At 33.8% G+C, this 24543-nt stretch overlaps 2 protein-coding genes and 1 long non-coding RNA gene across 6 annotated transcripts in view; 1 reads left to right on the plus strand and 2 right to left on the minus strand.

The window, feature by feature from the left end:
* Nucleotides 1-23315, plus strand: part of Hil (peptidase hillarin) — a 168768-nt gene extending 145453 nt beyond the window's left edge. For all 4 annotated transcript variants that reach the window (XM_088224489.1, XM_088224488.1, XM_088224491.1 and 1 more), the window contains exons 5-16: nt 8534-8650; nt 9524-9720; nt 12884-13115; nt 15020-15102; nt 15186-15329; nt 15878-16096; nt 16200-16408; nt 17327-17457; nt 17890-18033; nt 19474-19587; nt 20185-20362; nt 23103-23315. In XM_088224489.1, the coding sequence (XP_088080615.1) occupies nt 8534-8650; nt 9524-9720; nt 12884-13115; nt 15020-15102; nt 15186-15329; nt 15878-16096; nt 16200-16408; nt 17327-17457; nt 17890-18033; nt 19474-19587; nt 20185-20362; nt 23103-23242 (1908 nt within the window). In that variant the 3' untranslated portion in view covers nt 23243-23315. The remainder of the gene's footprint in view (nt 1-8533; nt 8651-9523; nt 9721-12883; nt 13116-15019; nt 15103-15185; nt 15330-15877; nt 16097-16199; nt 16409-17326; nt 17458-17889; nt 18034-19473; nt 19588-20184; nt 20363-23102) is intronic.
* On the minus strand, nt 284-3245 carry LOC148282810 (uncharacterized). Its single transcript, XR_015822016.1, has 2 exons — nt 2253-3245; nt 284-1428 (listed from the first exon to the last, which is right to left on the minus strand). It is a non-coding gene; the product is annotated as an uncharacterized LOC148282810 (long non-coding RNA).
* On the minus strand, nt 6327-8238 carry Mccc2 (methylcrotonyl-CoA carboxylase subunit 2). Its single transcript, XM_088224492.1, has one exon. It carries the CDS (start codon nt 8083-8085, stop codon nt 6424-6426), a length of 1662 nt encoding a protein of 553 aa, XP_088080618.1. The 5' UTR covers nt 8086-8238; the 3' UTR covers nt 6327-6423.
* Nucleotides 23316-24543: the final 1228 nt, after the last annotated feature.

A 24543-nucleotide genomic window follows, 5' to 3' on the forward strand; every position in this document is an offset into this window, starting at 1 on the left:
TCTTTATAGATGTAAAGAGTAAGGAAATATGTATCGATTTTAGAAAAATATATAATAATAATTTAGGATTCTGGGAAAAGATGCATTCTGGATGTTATTTGTGCTTGAAATACCAACATGAAACAATAGTGAAATATCACATACTACGAATACCGATAAAAATATATGAAATAGATTTAGAATAATTAATTGTATTTTCGAAATCAATATGGATATTGTGGAGAAATGTTTTCATACATAAATGTAAAAAATAAATCTAATAAAAATACGTCGCTAGAAAAACGCAACATGTTTGGCCTTGACAGTTGTGACGTCAAGATTCGTGATTTATTTATTTTATTAAGTAAACAAACAGTATGTACACAAATATTGCCAATTTCTTTGTATATTAGTGTAAGAAACTCATGCAGACACCAAAAAAATTATTTACACTTTATACAATAATTTAAATTATTTTCAATATAATAAATGTAAAAGAAACGAAATGAAGAAATATGCATAAAATAATAATAATAAAGTTAAATATCTGCTTCTATCAAAACTTCTATAATTTTTGACCCAAATTTACATACATTGTCACAAAAAATATCAGCCTCGGTAAATCTAATGTTATATTTGTCGCATATTCTATGTATTGTAGATTGTTTAAAATAGTTTGTGATAATGTTCTAAACAAATTTTAATGGGCGGGAACAAATCAACATGAATCGTGACGTTTTAGGGGCGTGGCCAATGGAATGACCGTTTCTGCGGGAATTTTAAATTACAAATTTAAAAAAAAAATTACTGGACAGTATTTCATAGACCTTAATTACTTTAAAAATGTTTTTAAAAAGTGATATTTCCCCATTGTTGTAGCCGAGTTACGAATACGAATTCATTACGGATACGAATTTCAATTTTCTCAGGCAGTTGCAGTTGTGGGCAATCCAGCTTTCTGATCCGTATAAAGCGGTCTTTAGATCGTTTATGCAGATGAAGTCAAGGAGTTGGATGTTATTCTGTTATTCATACTTCATTTAATTCTATCAGCATTATGCTAATCAACGTTCTGCCCAAATATGAACAGTGTCGCATGCGGAAATATTTCTATATAGCGAACGTAGAACAAAACTCGCAAATTATTATCATATTCTCAATAATTATTATTAAGTAAGGTTACTGATTCCATAACATATGTTAGCAACAAATTTCTCGAAAAAGTAGAAGAATGTGTGTATCTGGGAAGCATGTTTTCAAAAGATGGAAAAGTAGACAAAAATGTTAACAGGAGAGTGAATGCGGGCAAAATAAACGGCGTACTGAGCACAGTAATTGTTGATAAAAATATGTCAATCGAAGCTAGACTTGCAGTGTAAGCGGAGGTTTAGTCCATATTTATTAAATAGTCAAAAATACTATACAATAAACTTAAATACTATGACTTACCTTACTTACTTCTTGAAAAATTACACTGGGAACAAATTTAACTTAAATACTTTACCCTACCTACTTCTTGAAAAATTACTTTGGAAAAAAATTTAACTTTAATACTATGACTTTCCTTATCTACTTCTTAAAAAAATACTCTGGAAACAAATTTAACTTAAATACTATGACTTACCTTACCACTTGAAAAATTACTTTGGAAACAAATTTAACTTAAATACTTTGACTTACCTTACCTACTTCTTGAAAAATTACTTTGGAAAAAAAATTAACTTTAATACTATGACTTTCCTTATCTACTTCTTAAAAAAATACTCTGGAAACAAATTTAACTTAAATACTATGACTTACCTTACTTACTTCTTGAAAAATTACACTGGGAACAAATTTAACTTAAATACTATGACTTACCTTACTTACTTCTTGAAAAATTACACTGGGAACAAATTTAACTTAAATACTATGACTTACCTTACTTACTTCTTGAAAAATTACACTGGGAACAAATTTAACTTAAATACTATGACTTACCTTACTTACTTCTTGAAAAATTACACTGGGAACAAATTTAACTTAAATACTTTACCTTGCCTACTTCTTGAAAAATTACTTTGGAAAAAAATTTAACTTTAATACTCTGACTTTCCTTATCTACTTCTTAAAAAAAAATACTCTGGAAACAAATTTAACTTAAATACTATGACTTACCTTACCACTTGAAAAATTACTTTGGAAACAAATTTAACTTAAATACTTTGACTTACCTTACCTACTTCTTGAAAAATTACTTTGGAAACAAATTTAACTTAAATACTATGACTTACCTTACTTACTTCTTGAAAAATTACACTGGGAACAAATTTAACTTAAATACTATGACTTGCCTTACCGCTTGAAAAATTTTGTTTTGGTATTTATTTAATTGAAACTTAGTTAATATAGAAAGAACGCCTTTTATTTTATTGGTTGGTAAGAAGAAATTGTAATTTGCCAAAAAAACCGCCAATATACAAATATGTACGAAAAGTTAAACTTTACAAAATATTCAATGACATGTTTTAGCATATTACGAACATAACAATAATCTTTGACCATTCCATATCTGACGATTACATTAATTTGCATACAAACAGTATTCAAATATTACGTACGTTTCGAAAATCGCGCCTCATTGCTTGTGGGTGGAAAGTATGATATAGAATGATTTTATTATGTCTACTAACTGTGCCAATCCGAGAAATCGACTCTCATTTTTGGTTATGATAAATTGTTATTGCTTTGGTATTTACGCATCGAGAAATGTCGCTCGAATCAGCATTGTAAATAATTAAATACGTGATTTGGAAGCTGATTAGGCCGGAGATTTCAAACAGACATACTTCCAATATTTATGTTAAACCCGTACAATATATGGACATATCCGTCTCCAGCGGTGCTATTCTGAACCACTCTCTTATACAGGGTGTTCATTAAACCCTGTTACATCCAAAACCACGATGATCAGTATGAGCAAGAAGACATATTGGCAAATTAAAATAATTTTTTAGAACGAATAAAATTTAAAAAAATAAAATATCAAAAAAGCAAATTTTTTATTTTTTATTTTATTTTATTTAGAAAACATACAGTCATACAAAATAAGTACTAAGAACAACAATTTTTTAACATAAAAAGACCAATTAAGTTTTCATAAATTAAAAAGATATAAACATTAAATGTGACAAAAAATAAAAAATAAATAAGAATTTTACGTGAGAAAAGGATAATTGTTGACATTTGCGTTTTCCATGGAGGTAATAAATTAAAATAAATAAAAATACCGAATGTACACTCCGAGCCATCCACGCACACACATGAACGCACATATAAAACATACACAAACATATACATTACATGTGGCACATATACATAGCATAAACCACTCAAGATGTACATTCAGCAACTATCCCAAATAATCGACCCCATGAAGAAATTTTCTGTACAAATGCAACGTGCAGTTAAAAATGTCTACATCAATACTGAGTCCGTTATAATTTCTACAGGTACGTCTAATGAATGAATTCGAGGTATAATTGTTTTTACAAGTTGGTACATAAAAAAGGGAATGGTTGCTTACTTCTGCAGGGGAGAAACGTGGAGGGGGAGGGGGGAATCTGACACTGCGCCGCGCTCCCCTCACTTCTCCTCTGCAGAAGTAAGCAATCATTTGTTTTTTTAAATATTTTACTTTTAAAATTATTCTTAAATACGCTAATATGTCTTCTTGCCCATACAGATCATTGTGGTTTCGGATATGACAGGGTTTAAAGAACATCTTGTATACATACAAAATACCCGAGATAAAGGTGTTTTCTACGGCCGCGAGAGCGTTTGAAATATCACCTCAGGTGGAGGAATACAGTTATGTATAAGTACCTACATAAATAGAATCAGAATCCTGAACGAGTGCTTTTTACTCGATGGGTAAAAATCGCGAGCGAGGCGCTTCGACAACACACGAGAGCAATGTAATTCTACCCATACAATATCCATATAAGCGACTCGACTCGACTCCACTACACACGAGAAAAATGTAATCCTGCCTGAGTCTGCAGACATGCCCTTCGGATCCCCCTCCGGGAAGAAAGGAGAAAAGCAGGAGGGTGTAGATTCAGTTTTTTTTTTATAAAGTTAATGACGAAGTTATTTTTTTAAATAAAATAAATGTTGTTGTCTAGCAATACGTGCACGAAGACATGATTTACTCACTTTGCCTGGATTTGTGACCTTCTCAGGGTCAACTGCTGTGTAATCATTTTGATCGCTCGCAATAAAAATACTAATATTAATACTACACGGCATTATGCAAGGACAGGATCGAATCTACGTAAGAATTTCTAAGTGTGCGGGCGAAGTGGAGACACGAAAAGCTTTTCATAATATGAGTAGTGTAGAATCAAAACTCACGTTTTTAAAATATGCATAAATTAAGAACAATATACTAAGTTACTCATATTAGCAATGATTTAAGTATGCCAAATGCTTGCAGACTGGCTGGATTTTCTTCCTAGGGAGTTGTCCATATTTAAATTTGTTGCAACAGAGCGGGAAAACACTTTTGAGAAGGGAATATAGAAGTCTAGGCATTTACAGGGCTTATGACCTGTCATTGGCTGGTTTAAGTGGCCACTTTACACACTGAACAACTCCCTAGGGAGAAAATCCAGCCAGTCTGCAAGCATTTGGACATATTCAAAACATTGTTGAATTAACCACCTGGTAAAAAAAGAAGTATGAAAAATAGGAAAATTGTTTTCAGGCGTTGGCTAGTAGGTGAATTGGTTCAGCCGGATGAATCTCACCCACATGATAAAGGTTTCAGCTCTCATACTTCACAAAAGTCAACAGATGAAAGATTTGAGGAAATGTGGATGTTCAAACATGGGTAGAATGGTGAATGTTACACAGTCACTTTATTGCTCCTTGGTTAGAAGTCGTTTAGAATATATTTCTCCAGTCTGGTCGCCCCTCATAGTGTACATTCTGAGAAATAAGAAGTAATAAGAAGAAGAAGAATAAATAATAAATAAGAAGAAATATATCAAATATATTAATTTTCAAGAATTCTAACAGACCTAATATTACTTCATAAAGTGATCAATTCATTCATTGTCTGTTCAGGTTTGCTGATGTTAGTGTGTTTCCGTACTTTGCGATCAAAATGTAACTAACCATTGAAAATAATATGGAAAATCATTTATTACTACCTCATTGTTTCTTCTAAAAAATAAAAATTAGAATTCTCGTGTGAGTAAGGTGTACTTAGGATAGTATTTTCGGACATCCACATTTTACCTGTATATAGTGTAGGGGTGTGTATGTATATGGAGATATATAAATAAATATATATGTTAGTCTGCCTTAGCACGGGTCTCTCCTACTTGGCATTACTCGAAACTATGTAAACTTAGTAAAATAATAATAATAATAATAATAATAATAAATAATAGAAATGGGGCGAAAAGAAAATGACCCAGAAGAAAATTCCATATTACAAAATTAATCAAATATATATGAAGTAATATTTAAAGTTTTTATTTCCTCGTAAGTAACGTAATTATAATTTAAATCGATGTTTCTATTTCACAACGACCAAGGAAAAAAATAACACAAATTAACATTGCTTAAAAGCTAAATCAACTTCAAAATGTTAGTTTTTCAATTAATTGATGTGGCGATTTTCTTGAAAGCCAAAATTTTATTTTTAAATAATTAATATAAAAAAACCGTTTGAGCAAAATATTTCGATATAAATATTTATTCAAATCGTTGGCATGGCACGACTGTTACAAATTATTTATATATATGTATATATATATATATATATATATATTTGGATAATTTATATAGCGCCGTTTTTGTGAAAATCACCTCAAGGGCCCTGTACAATAAATAAATTTTAATTTATATTATACAATTTTCCCGCAATGGCCATACTCAAAAAAGAAGTATTCACTTCTGTTAGATCACAGATTAAATTCATCAGCACTCAATATACATATTAACAATATTATTATTCTTTTTATCCCCCCACTATAAGAAATACCGAATTTGTTTGGTTATTGATCTGTGTATTTATAAACATTATTTTTAACATACTTTTAATCTTCCTAACCTATCAAATTATATATTTCATATTATTTACGAACACAATCTACTTAAATATTATAATTATATTATCTAGTTTGTGTTATCTGTAAAGTTAACTCTTAAATTTTTATCTCTATCTGAAAATAACATATGGGCGCGTATATCATTATTAAGTAAACCGAAAACGTATGATAGTACTATTATTTAAAATTTTGATAATATGTATAAAATGGTAGAGATGTTAAATAAATAATTGCAGTTCTGCATTAATAATAAATTATATATATTTATGATCACTTAAGTCTCACGCGTCAGAATTACAAATTTCGGGTTGGGAAATGTTTATTGAAGATGGAGAATGTCTCCTCACATTCGGAAAATGCCGAAGTTGGGGTCGGGGAAGGGCGCCCCGAGGGCCGCGGCCAGGCTCAGGCCGAGGGCGCGCCTCGTGTGGGCGGGGTCCAGCACCCCGTCGTCCCACAGGCGCGCCGTGCTGTAGGAGGGCGCGCCCTCGCGCTCGAACTGCGCCTCCAGCGGCGCGCGCAGCTCGCGCTCGCGCTCCGGCCCGAAGGGGGCGCCCTCCCGCGCCGCGCGCTCCCGCGCCAGCTGGCACAGCACGCCCGCGGCCTGCGGGCCCCCCATCACGGAGATGCGCGCGCCGGGCCACATGTACAGGAAGTTGGGCGAGTAGGCCCGCCCGCACATGCCGTAGTTGCCCGCGCCGTAGCTGCCGCCCACTATGAGCGTCAGCTTGGGCCCGCGGAAGCAGCTCACGGCCATCACCATCTTGGCGCCGTTCTTGGCGATGCCCCCCGCCTCCGCGTCCCTCCCCACCATAAAGCCCGTGATGTTCTGCAGGAACAGCAGCGGGACCTTCCTAGCGGCGCACAACTCGATGAAGTGAGCTCCCTTCAGAGCGCCCTCGGACTGCAGGACCCCGTTATTTCCCACGATACCGATAGACTTGCCGTACAGTTTCGAAAAACCGCATACCAGGGTATCTCCATACAGCTCCTTGAATTCTTGAAATTTACTTCCGTCGACTATCCGAGCTATCACTTCTCTCATGTCGAACGGTTTCTGCAAATTAGTTCCGACAATCCCATAAAGTTCATCGGGGTCGTAAAGGGGCTCTTCCACATCCGGTACCGACTCGGCGTGCGGAGCTTCGGCGGCTTTCAGACCGACAATAATATTTCTAGCGATATGTAGCGCGTGCTCGTCATCTTGAGCGTAGTGATCCGTGACTCCTGATACCCGGCAGTGCAAGTCCGCTCCCCCTAGCTGCTCGGCCGTGACCTCTTCCCCGGTCGAAGCTTTCACCAGAGGCGGCCCAGCTAGGAACACAGTCCCCTGTTGGCGCACGATAACGCTCTCGTCGGACATGGCGGGGATGTAGGCGCCCCCGGCTGTGCAAGACCCGAGCACGACGGCCACCTGAGGTATACCCAGCGCCGACATGTTGGCTTGGTTGTAAAATATCCTTCCGAAGTGATCCCTGTCCGGGAAAACGTCCGCCTGCTCGGGCAGATGAGCCCCCCCGCTATCTACCAGGTACACGCAGGGCATGCGACACTGTTGGGCGATCTCTTGGGCGCGGAGGTGCTTCTTCACCGTGATCGGGAAGTAGGTTCCTCCCTTGACGGTGGGGTCGTTGGCTACCACAACCACCGGCCTGCCGTGGACCCTGGCCACGGCCGTCAGCAGCCCTCCGCTGGCGGGCGGGCCGGCCAGCGGGGTGAGCTCGAGGACGTCGGAGCCCGGGTCGGCCAGCATCTCGATCCTCGCCCTGGCGTCCAGCTTCCCCCTGGCCGCCTGGGTCTTCTTGGCCTTCTCTCCTCCCCCCTTCCTGGCCTCGGCGGTCCTCTCCCGTAGGTCTCCGACCAATTCTCGCATGCCGCGATAGTTCTCCTTGTAATCTTCCGAGTTCACATCGCACTGGGTTTTTATTGCGGATATTTCGGCGTGATAATATTTACGGCCAGACAGGCGAGAAGCCGCCCGGAGCGATTTAAACAAGCCGTGCATTGTGAACGCTGGAACTCGCGGCTTTCATGAAACTAATCAATATTGATGAATCGGTGAATATATTTACTTATTGATCACAATACATGTAACATAACGGGACCGTCCAACTGGCGTGTGGCGGGTGTACCCGGTGTACCGCGGTCCCGCTGATATCGCACTGGAAACAGTGGAAACTGGCACGTCATTAGTGCCTAGTGCGTTATCAGACCTTCTCCTCTCCCCGCACCACCGCCCGCAGCTAGCCTTATCAATATATTTTTGTAAACATAAAATAGCGTAAAATATCGCGTATAATGATAGCGTGTCTACCGAAACTCTTTATTATATTTTGGAACTTAAATTACAGGCTGTCTATTTTTTAACGTTATGAATGTTGTTCTGTTTTTTGATAACAATCAACCTCGCTGAATATATTTGTATAATAACATTGTGACTCTTACGATTGTAGGACCGAGATGAGCAGACACAGCTGGAGATGAAGCACCGCCAGGAGGAAGATGACCTCTACAGAAGGTTCGCCCGGCACAGGGAAGAAGAGGACAGGAGGATACGAGACGAGTTTAGAGTAAGTTTTCCATAATTGTTAACCTCCCATTTATAAATAGGTACGATTACACCGTTTGATGTCTTCATTGAATATTAGGTAAAAAATATTTATGTATCAACATTGAATATTAGGCACAAAATATTTATTAATTCAAACTTTACATAAATGATATTATTAAATTTAATTAATTTCATCTGTAAATTATTTTTATGTACAGGAGATTTTCTATGTGTAAAGTTGTATATAATACTAACATTTTTTTCTACTTGTTTTAGCTTTTTATTTTTTATGTACACTTATCGAATTAGAAACTGCTGTGATTTATATTTTTTTATTATAGAGAATTAAAAGATGAGTGATACTTTAATCCACAAATTTGGAATATCCAGTGACCGGTTTCATGTCTTGATGGTTTCACGTCTTTTATTCCTATAATAAGTTACAATGAACTTCCATCAAGAATTTTCACTTACAAACTTAAATGTTTTATATAAAGCTGTGATATTTGTTTATGTGATTTTTTTTTTCGTTTAATTAATATTTTAAGTGTTTATTTTTACTAATTATGTACTGTTTTGTTTGGGAAAAGGCACTGCGTGCCGTACATATTAACAAATACGAGTAAATAACATTTTAAAATGAGAAAACTAATTCATTTACATAAATATAATATGTATAGTTGTCAAATTCGAATGCTTCAAAGCAATAAGATTGTAAAAGTAATATAAATTAAAAAATTAAGTTCGTAAACTTTATTTAGACAAAGCCCTTCAAAAATATTGTTAACCTCTTTAACTTTTCGAGACATTATTAATCAATTATTTAAAAAACGCGATTTTTGTCCAGTTTTATTTTTAAAAATGGTTATTTAAATGTTATTATTATTACCAGGACGAATGGGAAAAAGAATTGGAACGTTTGACGCACCGCTTCGAGAGAGAAATGCAGGTGAAGAGGAAGAAACCAGAGGACCAGAACGTCCTCACGCTGCGCCACCAGCAGGAGAAGGATGACCTTGAGAAGAACATGACCTTGAGGAGAGACAAGAAGAAGGAGAGCATCACGAGGAAGATGTTGGAACACGAGCGGTAATTAATTTATATGAAATATTTTATTTAGCAATATTTTGTGTATGTCCAAGTGTTCGCAGACAAAGCTGGAGTTATTAAGATTAAAAAGAATGAATATGGAAGTCTAGGCATTTATTTATTATACAGGATGTTCTTTAAACCCTGTCACATCCGAAATGACGATGATCAGTATGAGCAAGAAGACATATTGGCACATTAAAATATTTTTTTAGAACGAATAAAAATTTAAAAAATAAAATAAATTAAAAAAAACAAATGGTTGCTTACTTCTGCAGGGGTGAAACGTGGCGGGGGAAGGGGGGAGTCTGACACTGCGCCGCGCTCCCCTCACTTCTCCCCTGCAGAAGTAAGCAACCATTTGTTTTTTTTAAATATTTTTTTTTTTAATTCTTTGTTCTAAATATTTTTAAAAATATGCTAATATGTCCTCTTGCCCATACTGATCATCATGGTTTTGGATGTGACAGGGTTTAAAGAGCACCTGTATATAAGTATATAGGACTAGCGATCTCAAATGCTCTATGCACCACCGGGTGCGACTTCGCTAAACCATGCCAATCCAACTTCATCCCACAGCCACTTACAGGGCTTATGACCTGACATTAGCTGACTAATTTTGCTGATCAAACTAACTGGTAAAGAAGAATTTTAAACATTTAAAAGTATTTTTAGACGTTACCTAGTAGGTGAAATAATTTAGCGAAATCTCACCCACATCAACAAAGGTTTCAGCTCTTTTATTTCACAGAAGTCAACAGATAAAAGAGTTGAGGAAATGTGGATGTTTAAACATAGGCAGAATGGTGAATGTTACACAATGTATGAAGTGGCCACTTAAACTAGCCAGTGACAGGTAATAAGCTCTGTAAATGCCTTGACTTCCGTATTTTTCTTTTTTTAGAAAATAAATTGAATAACAGAAAATATTTACACTATCGAAAATGCTCACGTTCGTCTACTTGACATTTTGTTTAAAGGCTTGTAATAAAATTAAATTATGTGTGTGAAGCAAAAGCAAACACAATATCCTGTAGAACAGAAAATTTTCTTTCAAATGACGTTTACCATTTTTTTTCACTTTTAGAAGTCAAATTCAAATTTTTTAAAAAAACGAACACATCGTAATATGTTTACACCAAATACATTATAACAATTTTATAAGCCATTTATAGTTTTCTACTTATGGATATTTTCTATATACCGCCACAATTTCGCTATCCGCGCCTAATGCATAGGGCACTGCATTAATACTTCAATTGAAAAGCATATCTGGATGATTTTTGTTGCATGGAAGGTAAGGTAATCAGATTTACGCTTTAGGTGCCAGTCCAAGACCAGTATTACAGTGAGAAGTTATCTTTAATCATGTATTTCTAAAGTTTAATTAATTTTTTTACGAAGAAAATGCGTAAAAATGAAATAAATTATCTTCTGAATCAAAATATATTCTATACGTGAATGGAAATAAACTTCCTATAAGTAGAATGGTCAATGTTTCACTGTGTGTAAAGTGATCAGTTAACTAAGTCAATAACAGATTGTAAGCTTTGTAAATGGTTATTTTTTTAGTTTATTCTGATAAAAAATATAGATTTAATACATATTTTTACATTAATGTTTCCTATTACGTAAAAGAAAAAACAATTATTGTGTTTATATAATAGGGAGTGACGTCTTACATTAATTTGTTTATTTTATTTTCAATTTTTTTTTGTATTTTTAGTATAACATATAAATTCCAAAAAAATTAAATAAACGGTGTTTTCAATCAGTGCTACACAAAAAAGAATTATAAATATAACTTTTCGCCTCTTTCTTAAATATGCTGTATTCCTGACAGCACTTTTTATTTCCTTTGTTCATTATTGCCTTTCCGCACCTAATGGTGCATATGGCACTGCATTGGTAAACTATTCGTAGTGTATCTTGATTATTTTTTTGTAGCATGATGGTAAGATCGTAGTCTTTGTAAAAACACCTTTTTAAATCAATATTTAATATCAACCATGTCAGGAATCGAACCAGAAACTTCTTGCACGGTAGGCAAACGCGCTGACCATTATATATATATATATATTTATATTTTTTGTATGGGAGTTGCTTTATTATTTACCTTGCTCTTTCTGAGATATCATATAATTTGTTGTTAGAAAATTTGCACATTCACTTTCAACTAGACGCATAGTAGCTGATGTTGTCACGCAATACAATATTGTGAATAATGTTATAGATTGTCCATGCTTGGTTAGTGAAATGAATTTAAGAATTCCTTTTAAGACCACCAGGCTTATATGCATTTTCCATACTAAATCAATCCAAACAAATTATGCTCAGTTCTCTCCGTTAGTTCAATTTCACCTAAATATCAATAAATTTAACCATCTTTTTCATATATTTAATACTTCGCCTGCTTTAATTAAATCAAAAATTATGTTAAGTACAATGTAATAAGTTACCAGTTAAATTAATGTTTAAATTAGTCACTCCCTTGCTACTAAATTATTATGGTGATGAAATAACTTTTCTATATTTGTTTATATAAATATGTGAATATGCTTTTAATTTGTTTTTTTTACTCTTTCAGATATATTAAATTACACATTGTAACAAGTAAATTACGAACTTTTGAATTACTTCTACTATAACTTCTTAAACATGTTTTTATCAACTTAATTTTTGAACCTCTGTAACTGCTACCTATTTTTGTTTATAAACTTTATTATGTATTATGTTTTGTATAGGCAAATTTGTATTGTAAAATCCCTATGGGCGTTTAATGTATAAAAAAATAAAATAAATACAAGGTTTAAATTTCAAAAAGTGGATTTTTCTGCAATTATTTTTTTTTATCTAAACTGTTGGGATCAGGAAGGATATTCTAATGTGGGCCAATCAGGAACTTCTCAGCATTTGCTCATGTGGAGAGGAAACCACTTAAAACTCTCCAGGAGAAGCCGGCCTGTTGCCAGTTGTCAACAGGCCTTCCGTTCCACTAGAAGAGTGTTCAGCATTTTGTTCCCTACTTTGGTTTATTTTACCAATTGCCTGCACTATATTGATCATGTATGATACTACCTTACGCGCTGACCATTACCGCTAACAATAAATGTCAAAATATGATAATTTATATTATTTATTTATATTCGGGCATTTTTTCCAGAGCCGCAACAGCCGCACTGGTAGAAAAGCAGTCCCACGAGATGTTAGAGCTAATTAACGAGAAGCGCTCCGAGTACATGCGGGCGGAGTCCTTGTTCGAGGACCTTCCCCTGGGGGAGGGCGGCGCCCCCTATCCGGCCAGGGCGCCCCCTCCACAACCGCCAGCGCTCACCAAGTTCCACATCTACAGCGACCCTGCAGAGTTCGCTGAAGTAGACCAGATTGCCATCTCGGTAAGCCAAAAGAAATTCTCATGTTTTTAATTGACTAAATTACAATTAAGAGTTTTTGTTACTGTTCGCGTAATTGCAATTCGGTCATGAGAAAGAATGATAATATCCAGCAAAGGTTCACCATATAATTTGCCGAACTATCGAGTGAAAGGGGCAATGAAAGCAGTAGAGTTAAGTCCAACTAAAATCGCGGTTTAAAAAATTTAATATTTCACAAAAAGTTAAATTAGGTACCTATGGTTGAAGATAAATTCTCCCGAGCGATTATGAAGATACACTATCCCACTATCATCGAGTTTTGAGGTAAGTAGGTACATCGATAACTATTAAGGGCAGTCATACCCCACGGTATAGAAAATCATGTTCAAGAGAACACTTTTGACTTTGATTGTGATTCATTTAAATTTGAAAAAAATCTGAAGTGGCTACTTTTTACCAAAGTAGCATATTTAAAATACGAAAGAGAAATAAGTTCATTTTAATTTAACAGTGAGCGTGGAGTAAAGTTTGACAGTTAAGAAAGTAGTGACAGCACCATCTAAGAGTCAAGACTTGAACATTAGACTTAGTTACGGCATATGAGTCAGATTATTTGACATTTGAGATGAAATAATGCGCGTGCGCCGTAAGGTGCAGTGGCAACACTTAAAAAAATGTTGCCCGTTATGAAAAATAAATACTACCATTTTCTTTTTTCATCGATAGTCAACGTGTCAGTAGAGCCTACTTCGTAATGTCGAGGTAGGTGGAGATAGCGAGAAGTTAAGTTTACGATCTCGATACATACCAATGAAGTTATTATTTATATTCGCCCCCCAAGTTCGAACGAGAAATTATACCCCTTTTCTATGTTTATGGCATAGAATTAAGAATATTCCAGAAGGAGCGTAGAATCATATTTGAATATATCGGACTGTGTCCAAAAATTCCCCCACTTTTGCCGCGTAATGTTGCACGATGGGAAAAAATATAATCATAATACAAATGTGAGGTAAAATAAAAAACGATCTGTTAATTTCTCTGAAATTTTATTGTGCACGCGGAGTTATTGATTGACACAGCAGAGTAGATAAGTAAAGGGTCATTTAATAAGAGTAATTTAATTAATGAACTTTGAACTTAAAATATAAATCAAAATTTATTTTACATAAAACGGATATTTTTATATCATGTTAAATAATATTTGATGTTTTAAAGAAAATGTCGATCAAATGTCCACCACAGAGCTGTTTAATCCAAGGTCCAATTTTCATTAGTTCTCTCATTAGATGAGCAAAGTAGGCTAAAAAAAGTTACTTCCCTGGCAACACTAACAAAATTTCCATTTCGATTTCTTCGACAATCTGACAGATGGAAAATAGTTCAATTTTTATGTAATGTATTTGCTACTTAAACATTCATTTGCTAATTACACATGAAATGTGATCCCACCCTGTTTTTTTAAGATCCCAGCAGCATTTCTACACTTCAAAACGTCACAACACGGCATAGTTGAATTCAAATCAGGAGTTGCGTATTGAGCGACGTCTACAAAGAAACTAAAGAAACAAAACGTAAAACTACTCATTTATGAATAGTTTAGTCGCCTTCTGTTTGATGCTCGTATGCGGTTTCTGGACTATTCTTAATTCTATGGTTTATGCACTCTTGTTCTCTGTTACGCTCAAAATATTTTTAGCAGTCTGTCCGTGCACGCCTTTGGACAGTTTTGATAAATGAACTAATAAATGCCATAGGTTTCAAGGGGATCTTAGTTCGGCTTTCAAGGACGCGTTTTATAATATGGAAAATCATAAAATTAACAGTTGAAATATTTTACTGTTTAGAAATTTATATTTTGAAAAAATTTGCTTATTTTTTTTCTATGTTAGTTCCATTGTTTATTTCAATCTATGTTATTTCAGGTTGCCCAAGAGGATCAAAAAACATTTACAGATCTAGTAAGAAAATTGGTTGGACGATGTGGTTCAGATATCGAAAAAGCAAGGTAATTTATGTAACTGATTTTTGTAACTAAATTTCAAATTATTGCTTTTATTTCTGGGGTATAATAAATCTGAATATTTGCAGAACAATATTCCGTTGGATAACAGTCAAGAATCTGAACACAATGCAGTTTGATGATGATACAAGGGGAGACACACCAATGGGGCTTCTCCGAGGGATAAAACATGGCACTGAAAGTTACCACGTTCTCTTTAAACGACTTTGCAGGTAAACAATTGTTGATATATAAAAAAAACTTATTTTATTCATATAAGTTTGATGGTTTCATATTTTACAGCAAAATCACCGCAGAATAGCAACCAAATTTTTTATTTTAAATTTAAAATTTATTTACTTTTGAATCTTATGAAATTAAACAGCGGCTAGTTTATTTATTCATCATATGATATCCTTAAGTAAGTCTCTATTTTTTTGCATATGTTAGTAGTTAGCATAAGACAGAAAATTTTGTTAGTTTGTTAGGTTTGAGGCGAATTCCTGTTGTCCTTATAAATGATTTGGAATCCAAATATGTTTCACTAAAATTAAACGTATATAATTAAATAAACACATATTGTTAGATGTTTCATTGAAGCTGGACTGACGTCGCGTCGCTTGAGGTATTGTTGACACGTCTATTTTTGATAAACGTGTTTTTGTGTCAGGCGTGGTCGCTAACCTTCTTAATAATGAATGACCCTTAAAACCAAACAAAAAAGCACATATTAAATGAGATTTGTGTTTATAAAACATTACCTTGTATATTTTGTTACCAGTTACGCCGGTCTTCACTGTGTGGTGATTAAGGGGTACAGCAAGTCGGCGGGCTACCAGCCCGGGGTGCGTTTCGAAGACAACAGATTCCGCAACTCCTGGAACGCTGTGTACGTGGCCGGGGCGTGGCGCTTCGTCCAGTGCAACTGGGGAGCCAGACATCTGGTTAACGCCAAGGAAGCTCCGAAACCCGGGAACAAAGGCAAAAGTGACAGTTTGAGGTAGAATCCACTGCTGTATTTTGAAATATGTAACTACAAAACCAAAAACGGACACAAATTAGGAATATTTTTTCAAATAAATAAAGAATTACGTCTATTCCAGATATGAATACGACGACCATTACTTCTTGACGGACCCACGCGAGTTCATCTACGAGTTCTTCCCCCTGCAGGCCGACTGGCAACTCCTCAAGACTCCCATCACTCTGCGGGACTTCGAGGAACTGCCATTTGTCCGTTCTCTTTTCTTCCGCTACGGCCTGTACTTCAGCGACGCCAACACCAAAGCTGTCATGTACACCGACGCCACAGGTATTCCACATGGGCAGAGGCAAACTAATTCTTAGTGAAAATAATATGTACCTTAATACTCGTTCCTCTTTTCCTACACTTAGTATATGAAATGGGAAAAATAAAATGTTTTATAATATTGATAGGCTAAACATAGATGGAGAACTTCTTTGAGAAGGAAATATGGAAGTCAAGACATTTACAGGACTTGTGACCTGTCACTGGTCGGTTTGAGCAGCCACTTTACACTCTGTCTGAAATTCACCAATCTGCCTATGTTTGATAATTCATATTTCATTTATTCTTCCAACCGTTGATTTTAGTGAAGTTAAAGAGCTAAAACCTTAATAATTGATGAGGGAGAGATTCGTCTGAATAAATTATTTCACCTCATGTAAGGCAATGGCTGAAAATAATTTTCAATTTTTATACTCCTTGGACCAGTTGGTTTAATCAAAAATATTTTGAGTTTTATTAAAATTTTTGTAGACAATGACTGAAAGACTGGATGGTTGTTATATGTTAATCTTAATAACTTCCTAGGGAATGAAGTCCAGTATTTGTCCACAAAAATTTGGTCAAGCGAATATTGTTAACTGGTAATTAATTAGAAAACAAAAAAGGCCACATCTTTTTTGTTTAAAAAAAACAAAATATTTTTATTTTTATGAATCATTTAAAAATTTAAAATTATTTTCCTGGATCCTCTTCCTGTCCCCATCCAAACACCTTACCTGTCCTTGTGCATTCCTTAAATGTCATTAGTATTTTTAAATGGCCTGTTGATATGTACAAGCACTATGCCCACTAACGTTTATTTAGTTGTTCAAAATAATCTGTACAAACTGTGAACGCTGGTTTGTCGGAAGATATTGCTCATAATCCGCCAGTGTAAATATGTATTGTACAAAAGTCAAAAATAAGTATTGTTGTTTGTAGGAGCTGCCACTGTAAGAATAGCAATGCCAGCACACATGCAGAGTACCCTTATCTTCCACTATAACCTCAAGTTCTACGATACTGAAGGAGACGGCTTTGATGGAGTCAGCCTGAAGAGATTTGTCATGCAGGTAAATCGTCAAGATAATTAGGAAATTAAGCTACAGTTAAATGTGTCACAAGCATTATCATCAAATCAAAAGAGGGGTTCTGTATTAGTTTAAACACAGAGCGAAAGAACAGCTAAAAAGATTTACGATGTGAATGTTGATGGATGCAGAAAGCAAGGAAGACCAAGAAAGACATGGCATAACCAAATTCTACAAGTACTTCAGGATGGACATGTCAAAAGTCGGAATAATCAGCATGCATGCCTGAGAAGATGTATAAATGTTGTGGAAGCGAGGTCTGTATGTAAACAGAGTGGCCTACTTTCTGCCAACTCGGGGAAGTGCCATAATTTGTTTGTTTGAGATGGAGAACATTTTTGCGATGTCTAGGCGTCTACAGGGCTTATGATGTCAACAGATTAATAAAAAATAAATTTTTTTTTCTGTTTCCAGTCGGTGATAGGAAATGTAGTCTCATTCCGTGTACACGCGCCGTGCAGTGGAGCCTTCCTGCTAGATATATTCGCCAACGCCGTCACACCCAAGGAGTATCTTACTGGAGAACCTATGAAGTTTAAGAGTGTTTGCAAATTTAAGGTGAGATTTAAAATATAGCTTGATTAGAATGACAGTTGTCAGCAAAAGTGAGGACATAACTTTGTAGTAACGTCTAAGGAGTAATTTATATTGACACACGAAAAATCATTTGTATCTGGCATGTTAATTTATTTTTTTAATACAATGCTTGACATATAAATCAACATAATTATATAAAATCTTCTTTAAAACTAAAATAAACCTATTATTAACGACGTTCTTACAAGGTTACGTCATTTTGCAAAAATGTTAGGGATGAGACAAATTGATCAATGTAAATCTATCGAATAAAAAATAATTCATTTGTTGTTATTCATGAAAAAAAGTATTTAGTGTCTTATTTTTTTGGTAAATAATTGTCTTAAACACACTATAATAGGCTTGTTTTTGCATTTTTATTTCAATTTTCGAAAACAGAGTCTCATATTTACATGAGAAAACTGATAAAATCAATTTGATCGGTACATGATCAGTGATCAATAATTTCCCATCACTAGTGACATTAGTTTGACAGCTGTTATTTTAATCAAGCTATATTTTAAGGGCTATAATACAATGGTAAATAAAGTTGTGTTTTTCCTGTTCTTAAAGTTTTCATTGTTTCATATTTCATAGTGTAATTTTCTTTTGCATGAACATCGAGTTTTGGAATTTTTTTTTTTGGTATTATTATTTATGTGGGTATTATCATTTATTTTTTATTTTATTTTTAATAGATAAACGGCATACAAACATGATTATTATTTTTTTACTATTTTTATTTAGGAAATATTGATTTAATATTTTTTGTTTATTAGCATATGCTTTAATTGATGTGTTATAATATGTACAGAAGAGAATATATTTTTAGTAGTTTGATAATGAAGAAGATCAGTGGTTTTTTTTTTATTTGTTAATAGACTATCAAACTAAGCTTAATTAAAAAAAAATTATAAATATCATACAGCGCTACGATTTTTTAAAGTTTTGAAATTTTGAAATTACTCCGCAAGTGACATCACAAGTTCTCTTCAGTGAGTCTGCTAATTGGTGAATTGGCTTCCCGTAAACTGGAAATATATCACAACACTATCATTGGCAAATTCGGAGTGACGTCTACTTTTAGTTCGTTTTAATTAAAATCATTTTTTTCTATACATCTTCAAGAAACTTCGCCATACAATTTAATGCTTTAATTTTTACCTCGCGTAAGAAAACATTTTTTATATCCAACTTCCCATAGCACTGAAGCACGTAGGAAGTCTTCATTGAATTATTTGTAGTGTTTATTTCTACCAAATATGGCATTTTTATTGTAAGGTGAAAAAGCACTGTGTTGGCACACGGGGTTAATAAATCAAAATAAAATAAATGTCCACATGGAGTGCAACCCCCTACTCACAAGTTATATATTATAAGAATAATATGATTTTTGGTTAATTGTCTAAGTTTGTTGGTTAGATTTGCTGCGCAGAGCTGCAGACTGTAATGGTTCCTCTCCCTGACTGCGCCAGCGGAGAATGGGGTCCCACTAAGGCAACCAGACTCTTTGGCCTCGTACCCATCACTCATCAGGTAATCGTAATACTAACTATCTCTGGATTTTACTTTCTTTCTATCTCTGTATATAAAAACATATCGAAAATATATTTTTCACCAGACTAATTTTTTTTTTACACGCTTTTAAAATGAACTCAGTGCAAAAACAAAAATATATTGCAACATTAATTCAAAAATGTTTATGTAGTTACTACTCAGTTAGTCTACACTCTCTACAGAGGTTTACAGAAGGCTCTGTATGCAGTATGTCTTAAGTTATGAAAACGTTGTTGTACTAAATGTGTGTTAATGGAAATGTCTAATCTATTTATGTTTATTTCAAACATAAGCAGAATGCTGAATTTTACACAGACCTGTAAATACCTACTCTCTTCTGTGTTGAGAACATTTATTAAAATAAAATAATTTTATTGACTTAATGTACAGTAGATCAATTTATTGTTTCCGTAGACTAGCATTTTGGAATTACACAGTGAGGGAACATTATTCTGTATAAAAAAAAATAATACAATTGTTAAAAGTATAAATAAATATGCATTGTTAGATTCGCAGCGACGTAATTAGAATTTTCCCTTTCATTAAAATACCACAATAATTTTTACAAATCTTCAGGATGCCTTGGTGTTTGCTGGTCGCGAGGTCGAGATCCAGTTCAGGATGTCTCGTCAGCTGACGGACTTTATGGCGACTCTACACAAGAATGGAGTAGAGGAAAAGAGACTCTCCAAATTTGTCTCCCACAATGTTACGGATGACATTGTTACCTTTGTAATCAGTTTCCCAGAAGAAGGTATGATGATCGAACTACTTCTTTTCTATAATTTTGCTCAAGTTATGCCACTGTTTCTTTAATCTTAATGTAATTATACTTTGAGCAGGCAGTTTTAATATAATTGGTAAAAAGCTCAATAACTGATGCGCTTTAAAGTGAATTTTGCAGTCAATTAAAGATTTTTAAAATGAAAAATGAGCTTAACAGTTTTTATTTTGAATCAATTCAAAAACAATGTAGGTAAGAGCAGGTGTTATATAAGCCTTAGACTGCTAAACAACGTTATGTCGTTGTTGTTAATCCGGGAAATAAAAGTCTAACCAGATTGTTGCTGATGTTATAATCCCCTTAAAGGTCAATAAATTTAGGAACTTAAAAAAATTCAAATAAATTATTACATAATTGATTAGAAAGAAAATGTTTAGCAAAAATAGCTTGACATATTAATGTCTAGCTAATTTTTTTGTGAGATAACTTGTTGGGGCCAGTTCTTATAAGAGGTTGTTTCCAATGTATTGTCAATTAAACTAATTAATTCTTGTTAAAAAAAAGACATATAGATATCGCAGTAAATCTTTATGATTAGCATTAAATCTTCAATAAATTTACTTGAAGAAATAGGGATAACTGCAAAGGCTCTAAAGTGGTGTAAATGTTACTTAAGCATCAGAACACAAGCCACAATAATTAGGCAGCCCAATAACTTAGGTTCTTTAAACAGTTTAACTCAAAATTTAACCCACGGGGTCCCACTAGGAAGTGTTTTGGGTCAGATTTTTTCCTGATTTTTATAAATAAACTTTGCGACATACCTGCAGCCACTAAAACAATTACGTTTGCGGATGACACTGTGCTATTTTACAAGGCTCCAACATGGAATAAAGTACTCGAAAAGGCTAATATTGGCATAAATAAGGTAAACAAATCACTTGAAGAGAATTTGTTGACCCTAAACATTAGCAAAACCAAATACATTAACTTCTGCCTACGTCCAATCCAAATCGACAATGTACTGGTTATTCATACATGTCCCGAACCCTCTATTCCCCCTGCCTTTGCACTAATATTGAAAAGTGTGATAACATCAAATACTTAGGAGTTTATATTGATAAATGCCTAGGCTGGAGTTCCCACGTAAATTATATTACACCTAAACTAATAAAAATGAATTTTATTTTTAAATCGCTTCGTGACATAATCGATTGGTCATTGCTTAAAAGTGTTTACTTCTCTTTTTTCCAATTTATAGCAACTTATGGAATTATTGGATGGGGGGAGGGGGGTAGCGCGGCTAGCGTATTGGATCCAGTTTTCAAAGTACAAAAACTCGTGCTTAGGACAATGAAAAAAGTTCCTTTACGCTATCCTTCAAAAGAACTGTTGTTCAAACAAAAGATCTAGATGTGCGGCAGCTATTTGTTAAAGAGGCACTTGTGAACTTCTGGAAATCTGTATATCTGATATAGTCAGGACACAGCAAAATATACAGACGCGATCAGCGGGAAGGATTAATTACCTTGGCCCAACCACTCACTTGAAGCTAACTCAAAGAAACTTTACCTTCCTGGCTTCGATTTTTTTAAATCAACTTCCGGAAGCCATAAAGTGCCAATGTTTGCAATTGGATTCTGCACATTGATAGGGACAAAGTTGTCATTTTTTTTAAAGTTCGAGATTAGGAATTAGCAAAACATTACAAATCTACTTTCCTTCCATACTTTTACTTTTATTTTTATTTGCTTTATATATATGTATCTTGATATTTTTATGTTTTTTCATTACGTATTTTTGTATTATTTAATTTAGTACTTGCTCTTATTTGGCATACTATTTTTTACTCTTATTTCTTATATTTCTTACTATAATAGTATAGAGTGAGTTTCTAGAAAACATATCTCAATTATGTTTTTATATATATATATTATTTTTCTATTGATTTCAATGATACTATTATTTTGTTTTTTATTTTTTTATACTACTATATTTTACTATTATTTTTTTTGATTTTAATGATACCATTATTTTGTATATTTGATTATGTATGAATCTAAATTTGTATAATTTATATCTGATTATCTTTTTTGCATGGTATTCTTTGGAATTTTATAATTTATTACTTATATCTTTTTTTTCTAGATTGTTATTCTATTACATCACATGTCATTATAATTTAATTTAATTAATTTTCCTATGTATTTTTATTGTTAATTATTTTGGCCTGACACGGGCATAGCCTAAAAAGCCTTAATAAGTTCATTAATATGTAAACTAGTGTAATTTTGAATGAATAAATAAAACTTATTTTTATAAATATTTCTCGGGGAATAATTTTGTAAGTTTGATGGAAGAGTTTTATCTAATTTTCTTTATTGTCACATAATGTGACATGTCGTGTCTTATTTTTAATAACATTTTTGCAAAACAAAGTTTATAAATAAAATGACAGCACAATGACAACATTGAGAATTTTTTTTAATAAAAATAAAAAAAGGAAATATTGGCATTCTTCTAATTTACCCAAATATTTCGATTTTGGTGGCCATTTTCAACAAGTTGTAAATAACTCATGATGTTTGTATTGCGTGAAAATAAATAAATACAAAGTAAATCATATTCAGTAATTAAGATAATATAAAAAATATTTTTTTAATAAAGAAATATTAGCGCTTAGGCGTTTTTGTAGAGGACTCACGAGGACCATTAGTTAGTTTAGTGAATTTAGGCAATCTTAAAATGTTTATAAATTGTCGTTACACAGGTCAGTACGGACTGGACGTATACACACGCGAAAGGGGAAGTGGGGCAGTCAGTCACCACCAGAATGGATCAACTGATCGGGAGAAACATCTCCTCACACATTGCTGCAAGTATCTCATTAACAGTAGCAAGAGGAACTGAGGCAGACACTCCACCACAAGAGAGCAACCAACTTAATGACAAAGTCATTGCAACCTACCATTAAGCCCAGAAATTAAATTATATAATCTAAACCAGAGAAACTAACATGTAAACAAAGCATCACGCTAAATCGGCTGTCAAAATATTGTCACTGGTGATTAATAATTGCCTGTTTGACAAATATATAGTTATCTCTTTGATAAAAGTTTTGCCTCGTTCCATCACAAAAGACATTAAAAGGTTAGATAAGTTAAATGATTTTTCAAATATACACCTACTCAATTGTAAAAAAGATCTATACCTTGCTTTATAATATCAATCAATATTTTTAATTAAAACCTATTTTTTTTAAAAGTATTTTTTTAGATATTTTTTTGCATCAACGCTCGCTGTATAAGTTAGGTTTTTGGTATAAACGCTTATTTATCGTAAAGTATTGCATATTTCAGTTGAGAAATTGATTCTCATCTATGTACATAATTGATGGAATTACCGGTAAGCAACCATAGGAACTATGTTTATGCTTCTATTATATTTTATTGACTGGTAAAATTAGATCGATCTGCCTGAAAAATATTGTATTTTGACAGCCGATAAAGAAGAATAAAGTATTAAGCTAAATGTTCACTCAAATATACCCAATATTAATATATTTTAGATTTAAAGAGAACTCTAAGTTCACCTGTACATTTGTAAATACTTTCATAATGTATATATTTTACCCGCGTTGCGTTTTATATGCTTTATACCGGCGTACAGCTCCAGGGAGCTGTTTACAATATGCCGGAGTCAGAAATCACTCGGTGCTTAATCTACAACCACTAATTATTATCAGATGTAAATCTTTATTAGGATAAACAGTTATGTGGCGCAATGCTTTAGGCAGGTTCACTGGGAATTGTGTAATGCGATAGAATTATTTCAAATGAATAGTCTATTTTAAAGTGTTTATAAAAACGAGTTAATTATTAATTAAAATAAATATATTTAACAATGTGTTCAGTCTGAGAATTATATACATAATACGTAACACAAACTTTAAAAATGTCTATGTCCAATAAATACCTAAAATAATGTGTATCTTGTAAAATTTAAGGAAAATTATCACAATAAATATCCAAATTAGTATTTAAATTTATTTCAACAGAGAGGGAAAACATTTTTGAGAATTAGTCCAAATTAGTGTTTATCTTATAGATATTATGAGTTGTTCTTCATTCTCCTGACATCCCGGATTTTTCTGTTTCATGCACCCAATATATAAAGTGTTCTGGCACAGATTTCCAGGAAATGTTTGATTA

This window comes from Micrasema longulum, unplaced genomic scaffold (assembly GCF_059751315.1).
Source record: "Micrasema longulum isolate JH-2025_06_02 unplaced genomic scaffold, ASM5975131v1 h1tg000287l, whole genome shotgun sequence".
Taxonomy (NCBI): domain Eukaryota; kingdom Metazoa; phylum Arthropoda; class Insecta; order Trichoptera; family Brachycentridae; genus Micrasema; species Micrasema longulum.